Source organism: Daktulosphaira vitifoliae, unplaced genomic scaffold (assembly GCF_025091365.1).
Source record: "Daktulosphaira vitifoliae isolate Bord-2020 unplaced genomic scaffold, ASM2509136v1 Scaffold_2, whole genome shotgun sequence".
Lineage (NCBI taxonomy): Eukaryota > Metazoa > Arthropoda > Insecta > Hemiptera > Phylloxeridae > Daktulosphaira > Daktulosphaira vitifoliae.
Window position 1 is genome coordinate 41,853,116 of NW_026099573.1, and position 17,248 is coordinate 41,870,363.

Genomic DNA, 17,248 nt, shown 5'->3' on the forward strand with positions numbered 1-17,248 from the left:
CACAATTTCATACTAAATTTAAAAACTATAATTAGTATTTATTCATATATTATATTTTAAAATCAAAGAACTACTAATCAGGATATAATTAAAGAAATAAGAGTTCATGTTGCTTTTAAAATATTTCACCAATTTCTCTAAAGGAAACACTATCTACAGATTTGCATCGAAGCGTTTCTTATGATAGTGATTTTAATCACTGTCAGATATCATCTATACTTATCTCATCTATGCCACGTCTATACTGTGCCTCGACCCCACTGTGCTACCGTTTTTTTCTATGCTTATTGCATTTAATTTCAGTCATTAAGGATCTCAATTTTTTTCTAATTTTTTGGTGTTATGAATTTTATTTCAAACGTAATTATTTTCACTGTTAATTTTTTCTGTGCTTTCTAAGCGTAATTTCTCTTTTTCAATTAATTATTATTTATTTTTTTTCTAATTTTTCATACAATGTGTGATTTTGGCTCATACATTTTCATAAATTTTATCGTTACCAAGAATATGGTGGTCATGGTGAAGCCATATCCTTCATGTTATTTTTGTCTTTCTGGGATTTTTTTCTACTTCGTGCATTAAGCATATTCACCTGTGATATTTTCGTTGTGATTGTGGTGAAAACCTGAAGCTATTTTTGCCACCTTTGTATGTGCTGAAGACTGCGATTTATTGTGTACCTTTGCGCCCAATTAAGTGTGTTCTACACACCGCGTTAAACTTTTATTATTTTTTTTTTTTTTTTATTAATGGCCTTTAATAAAATAATATTTAGCTCAACAATTATAAACAAAGAAAAAAATAAGTAAATTAGAAGTATAACAGTAACAGTGCTATGTTATAATGGTATAACAAATATGACAATAATTGTTAGTATACTCAAAAATAAAGAAAAAATTAATATTATTAAAATTATTGTTAATAGAGATTTAAAAGTACAACTAAAAGAATTACTAAATTAAAATTTTTATTTGAAATAATGGAGGATGAGAGAAAGTAAATAAATAAGTAAATAGAAGAATATAATATAAAATAGTGAGAGATTAAATGACAAAGCCGGAACTCCTCAAGAAAGATATTATTGAAATAATAATAAAGGAAGAACGGCAATTAAGAGTATTAACTACGGAAGGGGGATTAATATTGTGGGAGGCTAAGAGGCTGAATAGTTTATTTCTGCTGTTAATTAGGGCAGGACAATCAAAGAGGAGATGAGAAAAATCGTATAGAAGCTTCACTATCATGAAGGGGACAAAAGGGAACGGAATTTAAGGAAAGATGAAATGCATGGTAAGGCAGAAGATTATAACCTAACCTAAGTCTTGAGTACTGAGAAATTATATTTCTGGATAAGTCAAGGTTATGAAACCATGGAGAATGTATAATGGATGGAGAGATCGAGGGGTACCAACATACCGTTTTCAATTTTATTGTAGCTCAACTGTCCTGCCAGGCTTGAAGAACTGTATGTCGAAAGAGGCGGAGAAAGTCAGAAGCGGGAATATTATGGCTAGAAGAAGTAAAGAAGGGGGAAGTAGAAGTAGCAAGACGGTCAGCTGTTTCGTTACCTAATATATTGGCATGGCCCGGCACCCAGTGAAAAACAATAGATTTATTTTGGGATCGAATTGAGGAGATAAGTGATCTAATAATAAAAATGTAAGGAGAAAGATGAGAGCAAAATGGATTAGAAGTGAGGGCAAGTAGGCAAGATAGAGAATCAGAAAAAATAGCAAATTCATTAATTGAAGTAGAAGATATAAAAATGAGAGCATTAACGATGGCAAGGCATTCAGTGGTAAAAGAAGATGAAGAAGGGTGGAGTGCAGCTGAGTATGAAATATTAAGTTCAGGAATAAAGAAAGAACAACCAGCCGAGTTAGTTGATACAGAACCATCTGTGAATATCAAGCATTTAGTCGGAAAATTAGCTGAGATATAATCTTTGAAGAGATTATTAACGGAAGTTGCAGGAAGAGAACGGAGGATTGATGGAGGGAAGCCGAGGAAACACATTGAAGTATACACTATGGGAGCTATTGAAAGAGCCACTAGAGGACAGTCAAATAAAGGTAATCTGGAGTGTGATTTGTAAATGTGACAGACCATGGGTGACAGAGAAGAGCNACTGAGTTAGATTTAGGGACGGGAATGACGTTTATTGCGCCAAGAATCAGGAATAACACCTTGGGACCATAAAGAATTAAGAATGACTAAGAGAAGTTCAAGGCAATGAGAAGGGAGATGTTTNAAAGTGATTTAGGCACGTAGCGCCCGCAATTACTTAATTTGGAGTATAAGGAGAAGATATGATGGTTACGGGTGGAGAGAGATTTTAGGAGAAATTTATTAGCAAGCAAGCGACAGCGGATTTCGAGGGGGGGAGAGGAGCACTCAACAAAAATACTATGGCTCGGGGTAGACTTAAGAACACCAAGAATGCTGCGCAAGCATGCGGATAAAAGAGAATTAAGTTTTTTCCTATGAGTGTAGGAAGCTGAAGAAAATAAAAAAGAGCCGTNAGAATAGATTGCATAGGAAATTTCACTGAGTGTAAACGAATCAGTAAGAGGATGAAAAGGGAGAAAGTTAAGGAAAGGGTTAGGATTAAGGGTAGAAAAGGATTCTTCTAATGATGGGACGTAGGGGGGAGCAAATTTATTGCAGAAGGGATCAAACCATGACTCGTTTAAAGAGGGAGAATTTTTATATAGACAGTTTTTAAATTTTTTGGCAATAGTCCAGGTATTGGACAGACTAGAAGAAGGATTAAGTGAGGAACAGAAAGAGCGCCAGGACATAATTTTTGCTTGTTTAAGTGTTTTTTGAACAGAGGCGCGTACCCTTTGGTAATCAAAAAAGTCACTTAGCAGACCGGAGGATCTATATTTTTTAAAAGCTTTAGTGCGCTCATTGATAGCGTAGGTGCAAGAGGAAGACAACCATATTGGAGAGGAGGGAAAGGACTTTTTGGTTTTTTTAATTAAAGAAACAGATAAATTAACTGCTCTAATAATTGTAGACNCAAACTGACGGTAAGCGTTTTCTTGTGAAAATTATTAACTGGCTTTTCAATATAATGAATTTGAAGAGATTTAGAGAGGACGGCAAGTGAGTTATTAAAGGAGTTGAGGGCATTATGAATGGATATATGAGAAGAAAAAATAACGATGTCATCAGCATAGAAAAGTGAGAAAGTACCACTAGAGGTGAGGGAGAGGCTAATTTTGCTCATGTAAATATTAAAAANGGTATGAGAGGAAGAGGGAGAGGGAGTGGGAGAATTTGTGTGAGAAATAATGATGGGAAAATTATCACTACCATGAGTGCAGTCTAGGACGGACCATGACAACAACAACGAGAGAGATGGAGATGAAATGGTTAGGTCAACCGCGGAATCCATTTGGGAAGGGTCTGTAAGGAGGGTGGGGAGTCCTGTATTGAGAATACAAAGATTATAGGCAGAAATAGCAGATGAAATAATGTTACCGCGATGATTGGAGATTAGTGCACCCCAGGAGGGATAGTGACCATTAAAGTCACCGCCTATAATAGAATTACAAGAAACTAAAGAAAAAATGTTATCAATTAGTATAGGAGGGTTAGAAGAGGGGGGAATGTAAATAGACCAAATGGCAATGGGATTGGGTAAATTAGTAAACGCCTGGATACCGACAAGATCTATAGAATGATTAAGAAGGGAGATTTTTAATACAGGATCAATAGAAATAGGGTTAATGTGGATAGAATGATGAGAGGCGATGGCTACGCCGCCAAAACCGTCGATACGATCAGATCGATTTATGATGAACTGTGGAAGATAAACACGTTTACTTGAAAGGAGCCAAGTTTCAGAAAGGAGAGCAAAAGAACATTTATTATTAGAGAAAAGAAAAGAGAGATCGTGCATTCTAGGGGATAAACTTCTTACGTTCCATTGAAGAATATTGAAAGAAGGAAAGTTAGGATTACTATTAAAATGTGTCATCATTGTCAGATAAAGGATAGTGGATGTTAGTTAATGAAGATTCTATAGTTGATTGAAGTATTGAAGGAGAAGAAATTAAATTAGGATCGCTCGCGAGTAGCTGAACGATATGTTGCGATAAGCAGGAAATCCAGTTGCGGTCATCAACATTAGTACTACGATTTTGGGACATGTATTTTAAAAAACTGCCATTAGGCGAAATTGGCCTAGAACAGTCATTTGGTTAAGGAGGAAAGTGGGGGGAGGGGACTTGAGTTTTATTACTTTATTTCTTCTTTTGTTTATTTGTTTATTTGTATATGTATTAGTAGAATGACTAAGGGAAGGAAAGGAAGGAGAAGCTACGACTTCGACACTAGATATATTTGTATTTTTAGCAACATCAGAAAAGGTAAAAGCTTTATTAAACTGGAACGTTTGATCGAGGAGGCTTCAAAAAATAAGACATTGTTTGTGGCCATTATCTTTTTAATGTCCTTTTGCACAGACCATTCGCTGCAAGATCTATCCGTCGCAAGGTGGTTCAGTTTACAAAAAATGCACGAAGGAGGTGTGGTNAGGTGTGATCAAAACGTAAACATTTGCGACATTGGACAGGAGAACGAATACTCGGAGAGACATCAAAAATAACTTTGTATATTGATAATTTTTGAGGAAGAGTTGCTGACAAAAATTTAAGTTCAACTAAATTTGAAGAAACGAGGATGTTATCCTTTTTTATATTAATGCGTCTGAATGAAACAACTTTGACTGAACATTCATAACCTTCCCAAAAGTCTTCTTCAGAGATACTTTTATCAAGACGTATTATTCCAATACTATATAGTAAAGTACTAGGAATATTCGCAGAATAGCCGTGTTCAGAAAGAGAAGGNTTGAATATTCGCAGAGTAGCCGTGTTCAGAAAGAAAAGGGGAAGTGAGACAATTGTTGGCGTTATTAACCGACTCAAACGTGATTTTCACACGCTTAGAACCGATAGGGTTTATGCTCAGAATACCAGGAAAAAGTTTGGAAAAAGTTTTACCGAGCTTAACTGGGTGAAAATTACCTAAGTTATTATCACCAGATGCAGAAACAAGTACATTGAGGGGACCAGTNCCAGATACAGAAACAAGTACATTAAGGGGACCACTGTAGTGTAGTGGAAAGCATTCAGGAACATTGGGTTGCCTGACTGTTGAAATATTAGGAGAATCGACATAGAGCGAGTTTATGTTTGAAGTTGGCGAACCGGGTGACGTCACAACGATGACTTCAGGTGAGCTACAATCCATGCTGAAAGTTTGAGATTGGGGATCATCGGATTTTGATTTACCGTCAGATTTAGGTTTTTTGTGTAAGGGGCTAATTGGCGATTTAGAGCCTTGATTGTTCTTACCAGAATAACGCGAATTATCCATGGAGATTTGTGGGTTGGAAGATTGCAGAGTGCTTCTACGGCGCAATGGGGGGTGGTGCTGATCACCTCCCGGATTAGGTCTGGAATGCATCCAGAGCCCCGGCGGACACAGTAAATGTGCCAAAAAGGCGGAACTATGGATTCAAAACTAAAAAAAAAACTTTGAATAACGGAATAGTACTCTAAAAATAGGCGGGTAACTACAAACGTACGCGAGATAAACACGTCCGTACAATACGACCGATAAATCGCAACTGAACTTTTATAGTTATCGGCTTATTATTTTTTTTGTTGTCACAGTGCGTTGTGATATTAACTTAATTTAGTTGAACCGTTGTTCACATTTGTTACGACTGTCGTCGTGGAACGTAAATTAACTGACACAAGTTTTAGTTGTATGATAAAATGGCGTGAAGCCGTATATTGCTTCTTACAAAAATAGTCACAAAAATAACACAAAATAAAGTATACAATGCACTCAATACTAATAGCAAAACCGACAGTAAAAATCGTAGGTGCAACGAGTTGCCAGGTATAACTTCAATAGATCCGTATCGTACGGGGCCACGGAGATTACTTAACGTATATTTGCGGCGGGTCGTAGATGGACGTGCGGCACTTGCTGGACTTTGTACTGTGGCGTATCGCACGCGGTGTTAGTCAGTCAAACTACCATATGCACGCAGTAGGGCGGCGGCTGATAAAGGTGTCACGGGTCGCGGGGCTCCGTGTATAGTGAACGACGCGGGACCGTGTCACATTAAGATATATTACGTAATTTTTGTTGTGCCCGCACTTATTAATATCTATGGACTTTTTGTTCCTATTGATTTTTTTTACTTGTGAAAGTACTGTTTCTTTGTTATTTATTTTGCTATTATTATTATTTGGTTTTCTCAGCTATAATTGCTGATTTTGATACTTTTTTATAATTACTTTTGTTAATTTTAATTTTTTTTTACTCTTGTTTAATTTTTGTTGTATCCAGTAAGGTATCAGACCGACTGTGAACAACCTATTTATTATTAATTTATTCTTCTTAGCGTTTTACACGCATTTATTGTTTTGTTAAAATTTTTTTGTGTTGATTTTTATTTTTTGTCTGAAAGTGCGGGGAAACGTACATCAAAGCAACCTGAACGGTTGGGCGTCGACCCGCAAGCTACTTCTGCTTTTGAGCGTTCTCGGTTAGTACCTCCTATTTCTCCTGTGCGTACGGAATTTGAGTCGAACAATACTTTGGATGGTCTTTGGTTAATGATAATCGACAACTCGTCAATTTGTCACCAGAATAGTGAAAAGGCTAAGAAACGCAGTGATCGGTTGGAAGAAGTGTTAATTGAAATAGCGGCTAGTGCCAAACGGACAGATGAGCGATTCGAATTGTTTATGAAATCTATGTCTGATCTAAAAAATCATTGTGATGAATCTACTAAAAAATTATCGAGTGATATTGTCCGTGTTGAAAATTTGTGTCTAGAGTCTTCTAGTAAATTATCCAGTGATATTGAGTCTGTTAAAGCTGACGTTGATGGATATGTTACCGCCACTATCAATCACTGTAAAGGTATTGATGGGCAAGTTCGTGAAGTGGGTAATCGTCTTGATGTCATTTCCAAGACTACCCTGGATTTAAAGGCTGAATTTGACAGTTTTAAGTTAAAAATTCTTTCTGGTGAACCTGTGAATAGTGATCCTGTGACTGCAGTTCCTGAGTCCAGGCCTTTAGTGTCTTTCGCGAGTTCAAAGTTTTGTTTAGAGCTCAGTTTTGGTCTGAGGCTGTTCAACATCGTGTTTACGATGAGGTTTTGCGTCCCTATAAATATTTGTCTTCTACTGGACTGACAACTCATGCGATGCAGTGGATTGCTAAGGCACGGTTCTTGGACCCGCTTATCTCTCCCTCTCGTCTAGTGAGAGTTATATGTCAGCACTTCAATGACAGTATCTGTACTTCTCTTTTAGGCCGAAATCCCAAATCTACTTCTAAACTTTTGCCTGTCTTGTCGGAGTTAGAGAACTCACAGTCTTTTCATTCTTCTGCCTATAGTCATTATTCTTCTAATAATGTGGGATATACAGAGAAAACACGGCCCACCACTCAAAATGAACGTCAGCAGTACAATAATTATAATAATTATCGTCGTGGTAATTATAATAATAATAATTTCCGTGGTCGCGGTAATGGTCAGAGGGACCAGCCGGATCAACAACATCCAAATATGTCTGTTCAGGGAAACGGAGAGACGAACGCTTGAAAGACTCGGCCCCATCACGTTCGTCACTACCTCCAGTCGAGCCCTCTTCTGACCCTGCAGTGAATCTTTTAAAAAATAGTGTCTGTTCTTTTTCATCACTAGAATTAAATTTAGTCTTATTCAGTCTTCCCTATCGTGCTCTCTTAGACTCAGCTGCGACTTGCTCTTCTGTCTCTGAAGATACATTTAAAATTTTTAGTTTTAAGGTTTCTCGGTACCCTCCGAATCGATAATAAAGAACTCAAAACGCCATGTTCTTGGAATAAATCCTTGTTTATTGTCTTTGTTAAATGTACCTTGAGGAATATAAATTTGTTTTAATATTTTACTTTTTCGTTCAGTAAAGTACAAGTTATTGTAATATTGGCAGCTTTTTCCGGTTCCAATAATAATGGTTTTTTTAAAACCCGAAATACTGAAGCAATAATACCGAACACATTTCCAACACGTCTAGCTTGCGAAAGACGATTATTAAAAATTCTTTCTATGCTCCTTTTACCGTATGTCCCTGGATAGGGTTTCATAATACGCGGATTAAGAGCGTCAGCATCGTCCGCTACAATTACAAAAGGAAGTGATAAAGTCCTTGATGATAATGGTTGGTCAGGAGAAAACATCAATTGATTATCTTCTATTTTATAAAAGAGAGAAGTATATTTGAAAACTCCCTCATCACTAATTCTTCCTTGGCATCGAACGTTTGTGTTAAAAAATCAATAATTAGCATCAACTAAAGCCATCAATACTATGCTGAATGTACCTTTATACTTAATATATTCAGAACCACTGTGTATAGGTGATTGAATAATGACGTGTTTACCGTCAATTGCACCCAGACAATCAGTAAAACTGTCATCTGGTGTCATAGTCATTTGCTACCTTGTACTATTCTTCGGGATTTTCAGCCAACTAAAAATATCAGTTAATATTATTTTTATTGATAGAATATAGGTATAATTTTTTATTTGATAATAATATTAAATATAATACAATGTATAATATTAACGCATTTAAAAAAAACTCAGCACAGTGGTTGTGACATAGTTGGGTCCTGTATAGATCCAGTATAGTAAGTATGTCGAATGAATATAAATTTTGACCGGAACCACCTACGGACATGTATTTTGACACGCTGTATCCGAATTTGAAGTCCGTTTGGCCCGGTCACTCTTCAGATTTGAGTAAAATGCAAAAAACCAAAAAATTGCGAAAAACTGCAGTCACAGCGATGAAAAAAATTTTGTGGACCCTGATCAAGTATGATTTTTATGTATTTCAATTTACTGAAACTGAATCTGAACGTTAATTAGCCCTTAATTTTGAAATAATCATTAGGCTTTTGTGCACATTACTTAAAAATATCACAATAAAAATCATTGAAAAAATTAATATTCCCTAACTTATAGCAATTAGCTTTAAATTTCAGTATTTTTTTTTAATTAAAAAAAATTATTTCATTTATACCCCCACACTTAAACAATTATCGGAATTTCCTCGACGTTGGAGGACTTTTAAGATAAACTTCATACTTCAGCTTCGAAAACATTCATTTAAAATTCCCAGGCAATGCAATTTAAACTATTAAATCAATTTTATTCCTTAATAAAAATTTATGTTTTACTACTTCGTCTAAATTCAATCTAACAATAATAAATCTTTAGTTCAGTGACTCCAAAAACTAGTTGATTTATGACAAATAATTGATATACAATGACTTACTGTTAAATTTGATGTAGAAGGTGACCGATGTGATTTGGAATCAATTGCATTATCTTCTATACTATTTGTTCCGTTGGATTTGAAACTCTGTTAAACAAAAAAATAAATAAATGATTTTTTAGTAAAATCTACATATTTCTGATTATCTTAGTCTAGTCCCCTGTATATCTTTGTCGAAAACACACATATAATTCACTGGAAATTTTAAATAACTCCCCCCCCCACATTTTGATAATATTTCTTTTTTATATGTATCTTTAACATAAAAAAAATTAACTTTTCATTAAAAATTAATGCGTAAAAACTTACCGCATCATTACTAATGGACGACCTAAAAGTATTTTCAATACAGTCTCCTGCTTGGGTTGGAATTGGTTTGCCCATTATCATCTGCCAGAAAACAAATTTTAAGTGGTCAATTTCAGCCCGCATTACATTGAGTTTCTTCTCAAGGATGGCAATTCTTTGCTTGTTGTCAATACATTGTTCATTATCATTAGGGCCGATATTACTTAAATCCTAAAAAATATGATCGAATATAATAAAATCCTAAAAAAAATCAATAGAAACAGCAATTCGAATTCGAAACTTCGTAATTGGAAATAAGAACGACAAAACCGATTTGGTTTGGTTGTGTTTTAAATAATTAAACTTACTTTCTCTGTAACACCCAACTCAACTGTGTTTTCTCAATTTATACACCATAATTAAATAAAATCAACAAATTCACATCACATAAATTTTATTATACATGTCTCCCATACTGTTATTAATAAACTATTATTTAAAATATATATTCTTATTAACTATTAGTATTTTTTTAAGGAAATACTCATTTATTTAAAACTAATGAAAATGCAGTTTTAAATTACTCAAATGTAAAATTATTTTAAAATAATAGGGTATAATACACAAAACCATAAAAAAATAACAAAACAATCAATGTTAGTGATATTTTGAATGAATACATTAACATACAATATATATATATATATATATGTAATAGATGTTTAAAGAATACGTCATCAATATTTCGAATAAATTAAATGCAAAAAACATTGATTCAGTGGAAATGAAATTACCAGATAAAGCAAAAGCAAACGTTTTAAAAAAAAAATTGTTCAAATCAACGATAGTTGAAATATTTGTTTGTACAATAATGCGTTTTGTTAATATTATTAACAGCTACAGTTGATAATATAACTGACGATTGCATACAATACTATCTACTTAAAAAACAATAATAGGACAATAAAACTACCGAATCGCAAATAAAATTAAAAAAAAAAAAATAGTTTGTGTCGTTGGAAAACCAATAAAAACGAAGTTCCTTTGACTAAAATATTAGTAACGAAATTTGCTAAAAAAAAATACTAAATGCTACGTAATTTATATTTTGTTGCTTTCTATTTAAATTTTGCTAAATGATTTTTAAACACGGCGTTTTGAAGAATTAAAGTTAATGTAAAACAATAGTAACTAAAAATAGTCATTCAAAGTATTAAATTCATCAATAATTGAAAATAACTTATAAAATGAAAATCACTGATACATTAGAAATGTAATTGTTTACTTAAAACAAAATCATATTATGTTAAAGAAAAAATAATAATTTCACTGTATTCATTGTAAAATAATGATTTTTCGACGATTCATATATGTATAATAATAACTCTTTATTATTATAATATTTCTATAGTAATTTCATAGGGTCCTTAAGCTACGTTATATAACAAATAATAATAATAAAAAGTATAAATACTCAAGTTTTGCTCTGCGCTCATGATTATATCGAAAAGTCAAAACAAAAAAAAAAGTATCGAAAACTTTAATAATAAAAGTAAAAACAATATTTAATAAAAATGATTACGGGAAAACGAGCAAATAGTTGCAAACGCAAGATAAAATGGCGATAGAAACGAAAACAGAAGGCGAATGACCCGGGTACACCTTTGAAGGAATATCCCATCGCCTACAGACAAAAAAAAAAATAAATAATATTAATTGGCTATAGATTACAAGACCACTTGGCTGCACTGCTACTTCATAACCGCTAACCGGTGTCACCGCCTACAATTTTGCCACCATATATACGATATTCGATGCAAATCTTAAGATAGTGTTTAATTTTAAAAAATTGATGGATTATTCCAAAAGCTACATGATCTGCTAATTCCTTTAAATATCCTGATTAAGATAAAGTATGTCGAACGAAAAAGGGATTATTAAAAAATATTATTTCTCATAAAAAAATTGTGTTGATCCGTACACTTTTCAATAAGTTATAGCATTATAAAGTTAAAAATGTAAAATATGAAATCGAGAATTTCCATACAAAAATATTATTCGATAGCCATTTTCACCAGTGAAGACAATCTAAAGTCCGAAATTTTTTTTTTCATGATAAGTATATTACATTATCTTTAATTTAAGATATATATAAAAGTGTCAGACTTTCCGGAACACTTTCAAAAGTTAATTTTTCGTTAAAAAGTTGTCATGTTAAATCCTCCCCTGTGGGCAGGTTAAGTGTCAGATTTACAAAAAAAATATACAAAATGAAAGGTAAAGACATTATACATCTATTATAAAGAAAATTATATTGATTTGATCATTTTTAAAAAAGTTATGGCAAGTATAATGATATCTGACAGTGATTAAAATCACTATAAAAAAAAAAAACGCTTCGATCTTTTTCACCAAAAATTTACTTTTTCAACTTAACTTTTGAAAGTGTTCCGGAAAGTCTGACACTTTTATATATATCTTAAATTAAAGCTAATGTAATGTACTTTATTATGTAAAAAAAAAATTCGGACTTATTGGTGAAAATGGCTACCGAATGCTATTATTGTGTGAAAATTCTCGATTTTAGTTTTTGCCTATTAAAAATATCCTGGAGTGAGACATTGTACATCCGCGGGATCTTGGGACATGGGTGTCAATGGTCAGGAGTTAAGTACAGACTCAATCCTTATTACTAGAGTGTTGATTTCCTCGTAAGTTAAAACAGCATTTCCTACCGTACGGGCTAATAAAGTTTTGGTGGATTTCACCGATGCCTCCCACAAACCAACGAAATGAGGAGCACCGGGAGGACTGAAATGCAATTGACAAGGAAAGGCATTTATACATTTACTTTGGTGTTCTTCTGACACATATAACTTCTTTAATTCTTGATTAGCATCGACAAAGTTAGTACCGCAGTCAGAGTAAACTTCAGAAGGCAAGCCACGTCTTCCGTAAAATCTGCTCAATGCGTCGAAAAATGCCTTGGTTGACTTGTCCCAAACTACTTCCAAATGAGAACTGCCTTTACAGTCATACACTCAAAAAATGCCAAGTAAATTTTATATGTTCTTGCTTTTCTCAGATTAGTTTCCTTCATAATGAGAGGACCGGCGAAATCAATTCCTACTCGCGAAAATGGAGGACTGACCGTTACCCGAAACGCGGGTAAATCCGCCATCACCGGCTGAGGATTGGCTCCTTTCCGTCGTATACACGTGATACAGTTCGCTACAAACACTGCTGGTGCTAAAAAACCTAAAGTATGGAAGATATGAGCTATTTTATAAATCATACTAAATATTGTGTTTATTATAAAATAAAATAATTTTTAAGGGTTTATGTTAGGGGTAAATTGCGAAAGTTAAATGGGGACCAATTATTTTTTATTGGGAAATGGTCTAAATGAGAAGTTGACCAGTGGATAATCTGTATTGTATTATTACTTTTTGAGTTATAGATGATTGGGCAACTCAACATGGAAAATTTGTTAACTATGCATCATGATAAAACTAGGAGTCGCTAAATACTACCCCACTCCTCACCTTTACTAAATCTTTAAATGCTAATATCTCGAATTTAATAATATAAAACTGGTTATCGACTAGTCATAATTTTATTTAGACCATTTTCTGTTTAATAATTACAAAAAATAATAGGTTCCCATTTAACTCTCGAAAGTTATCCCTAAAATCTACCCTTAGAAATAATTATTTGTTACAATTTACTTGATAAATACTACGGTTTATAAAAATAAATCAAATTATAGTCTGTACATTTTTATGAAAAAATCATTATTTAACGAAAAATAGAAGGTAAATGCTTAACAATAAATCATATAAGATATTCATTTAACACTAACTAACGGTTACTCGTAAAATATAACTGATTTTTTTTCTAAATTCTGTTTTATATTTTTCTCGATTTATCAAATAAGAAGTACTATTTCAGTTTGTCATTGTTTGTGTTACATAGTTTTAGATAAAGTTCATTAAATATTCTAACTTTAATCCAACCAAGAGTGTAATGACTTATTAGTCATCACACATTTGGATTAAAGCACACAAAGTACTTGAAGGGCATTATGTCCTGGAGTATTTACATTAAATTAGGGCAATTTGACCAAAATTTGTTCGGAAATTTTAAATTTACGCAAATTCCTCTACATTCCATATACGCTCTGTATGCTAATAGACTTTATGTATAAATGCTGTACTTGTAAATTTGAAGGTGATCTTTACTAGGATGAATAGTTGACTAAGGTTTAAAAAAAATTAAGAGTACATTTTACTATTTACCTGTTTAAAATTTGAGCTCTCCATGATTTTCAAAAAAGATGTTTACACATAAGGGCGCCGAGAAAAAGTGATGGTTGAAAGAGTACTTATTTAAGACGCGTTATAAAGCGAGTACAGCAAAAAGTCACGGAAGTCTGGCGTCAGTCATACTTACACATGTCGTCGATCATCTTTGATAAGGACAATATTTAGATCTCAATCGTGACCTCTCTGCAATTTTATAGTGACTTCGTGTGGGAATTTATTTAATATCTATTTTTATAATATAATTAGACTTCGCGTTTGGGATCTAAGCAAGATAATGAAAACTATGCGAAATCACAAACATAGATCGTAAATTAGTAATTGTGGTTACGTTTGGGCGATTTCAAAATTTTTATTTAGACATCACATTGTTATGTCGTATTTTCATCAATAATTGTGTTCGCATAGATGTTAAAGTCAACGTATGCACATAGGGGAGCTAATATTTACGGCAGCATATTTAATTTTTTTTTACGATAAGCTTTCACAAAAATTTTTCATCAATATTAAAGGACCAAAAAAATAGGTTAAAAATGAAATTTTGAACTGATTAATTTTATTATATTAAAAATAAAAATCAGTAATAATTTGTAAACAAATTTTTTTTCTTTTAATTATTATTTTATATGTAATTAGTAATAATATAAAAAATAAGAAGTGATAAGAAAAGTATATTTTTGTTTTTGATAAAAGTTCCTTATAGTTTAGTGTATTTATTCATAAGTAACAACATTTTTTTATTAAAAAGTATTACATCAATCCCATTAAATTTTTATACAATTTTTAAAAGTAAAGGAATTAACTCCTTTTTATCTCCGTAAAAATTACAATATTATAATATTAAATATCAATTTCTTACTAAATTTAATTACTATAATTATTATTTATTCGTATATTATAATTATAAATCGGGATAAAATTAAGGGAATAGCAGTTATGGTTGCTTTTGAAATAATCTACCAATCTCTTAAAATTATACACTATCTACAGATTTGCATCGAAGCGTTACTTATGATAGTGATTTTAATCACTGTCAGATATCTTTTATACTTGTTCCAACTATGCCACGTCCATACTGTGCCGCGACCCCACTGTGCTACCGTTTGTTTTGAAACTATGTTTATTGTATAGAAATTTTTTACAAAACCGGTAATTGTGAATAACGATTACCGATTCTAGGTTAACATCTATAAAATTAAATCGGTAATCAATAATCAATTACCACTTTTAATTTAAAAAAAGAACCCTCAAGAGATTCCGGTTCTCAAAAAAAATAGTTTTTTACCGTTTTTCGGTTATCACCGATAAGCTGTTTTAAACCTTGAATAATAGAATAATTATTATAATATAATTTATTATTATTATACATAATAATAATAATAATCTACAAAAATGTATTCTTAACTTAAACTTTAAAAATTATAAACATAAGCTTAAAATTTTTGTATAAATTATACTCAATAGACAATGGTTGTTTTGAATCAAATTAATTTTTTTATAGCGATTTACAGTCCCGTATCAATTGTGCATACGCATTTTAATACATATAGCAAGTAATAGTGAACGTAGTAAATACACTTTTTATTATTAATTACAATTAATTATTTTTAATAATATGAATAAGTCGAGTATAAGTGTGGTAAATCAACGCAACTTATGCAATAATAGATTAAAACAATCCTCTGAACAAAATATAATTTTATCCCGAATGTAAAAAAATTTCTTTTTATGTATCAGTTTTTTATAACTGTTTTCATCTATTTTTTGTAAACAAAATTTTTTTTGATTTTTTTTTCAAAAGTTTTTGGTAATTTTTAATATTTAATTTTAACAACAGACCTAAATTGAATAGCTATAAGCAATGTCTTTACGAATAAACTACAATGATTGCTTGTCATTGTTATAAATTAAACAATTGCAATTATTCTAATAATAATTTTTTTGTACATGATATGAATAAATGATATGTATTCGTAATGAAATATATAATTTATCAAAAAAGACTGAAAACATATTGTCAACTTAATTTACATCATTGTCTATTTTAATGGTGCATTATAGGTTAAAAATAATGTTATGACGATATCTAATTTTACAATTACATTAACTTGTATAAAAATTCAAGTTTAGTCAGATTAATTTTATTTAAACGTAGTTTAAAACCAACTATTAGTACGTATAGTTTAACGTGTTTTAAAATAATTAAGCTGTTAAATTGAAAATGAAATCTATCAATACTTTTTTATTATCGTTTATGTTTTTGTCTACAACTAAATTGGTGTTTTGTATTCAAAATACTAACGCCGTTAAAGTATTAAATTCACTTCTTAAATCTAGCAAATGGTTCCCTGACCAAGATTTCGATTTGTATGGTCCTAATGAAGAATTTTATACAAAAAAAAGTGATTTAGTCATTAGCGATCTATCAAATGAAAACAACATGACCATGGATGATTTAAATAAAAAATTATTGTATGCATCTACGTTGATGAATTGCGTTTATGCTAAAAAGGTTCGTTGGCTAATAAATGCGTTTGATTTTATCTTCGAAGGTTGTTTGGTAAATGATGGAATACAATACAAAGAATGCGTATTAAATTTGAAATCACATTTTCTACAATCAAAAATTGTACTCACCTATCTTAATAGTGCGTTAGATTTTGTCGATAATTTGATACCGGGTATAATAACAGACAAATCTTTTAAAGAAGAAGTATTAAATGAAATTTTGATTTTTGAATTTAACGCAGAAGATACTAAGGAAAACGAAGGGTTTTTATATGTATTTGATAAGTTTTTGTCGTTATATATTAAAACGAATAATTTTATTGATCAATGTAGTGGCGAAAAAGAGTCGTCTTATTTCGCTGAAGATGATGAAAATGATAAAAGCTTTAAAAATTTGCAAACATCATTTCCATCAGAACTGGAGAAAATTAAATATCAAAATTATACTGTTCTTGGGTTCATATATAACGAAGACACAAAAGAAAGTGATTATAAATATTTATAATATATAATATGATACATATTTATTCATGTTACCTAATATGTTTTGTTATTCTCAATAGTTCATTATTTATAAAATACATAGTACAGAAATTTTCAATTTATAAAATATAATATAAATATTATTATTATTAAAATATTACTGTTTTAAATATTATATTCGTAAATTTATTTTAAAATGTTTAAATTTTGAATAACTGATAATTTTTGTAGATAATTTATAGTATATATTTATTTCTCTTGTTTCATTTTTAAAATAAAG

The 17,248-nt window shown here is 31.5% G+C and overlaps 2 protein-coding genes across 2 annotated transcripts; both read right to left on the reverse strand.

Moving 5' to 3' along the window:
• Positions 1–5,797: 5,797 nt before the first annotated feature.
• LOC126899373 (uncharacterized) lies at positions 5,798–12,633 on the reverse strand. The gene is made up of 4 exons (XM_050674252.1): positions 12,507–12,633; positions 9,677–9,886; positions 9,368–9,454; positions 5,798–8,557 (listed from the first exon to the last, which is right to left on the reverse strand). Exons 1-4 carry the CDS (start codon positions 12,525–12,527, stop codon positions 8,534–8,536), a joined length of 342 nt encoding a protein of 113 aa, XP_050530209.1. The 5' UTR covers positions 12,528–12,633; the 3' UTR covers positions 5,798–8,533.
• On the reverse strand, positions 7,966–8,514 carry LOC126898285 (uncharacterized). Its single transcript, XM_050672226.1, has 2 exons — positions 8,409–8,514; positions 7,966–8,279 (listed from the first exon to the last, which is right to left on the reverse strand). Exons 1-2 carry the CDS (start codon positions 8,512–8,514, stop codon positions 7,966–7,968), a joined length of 420 nt encoding a protein of 139 aa, XP_050528183.1.
• Positions 12,634–17,248: the final 4,615 nt, after the last annotated feature.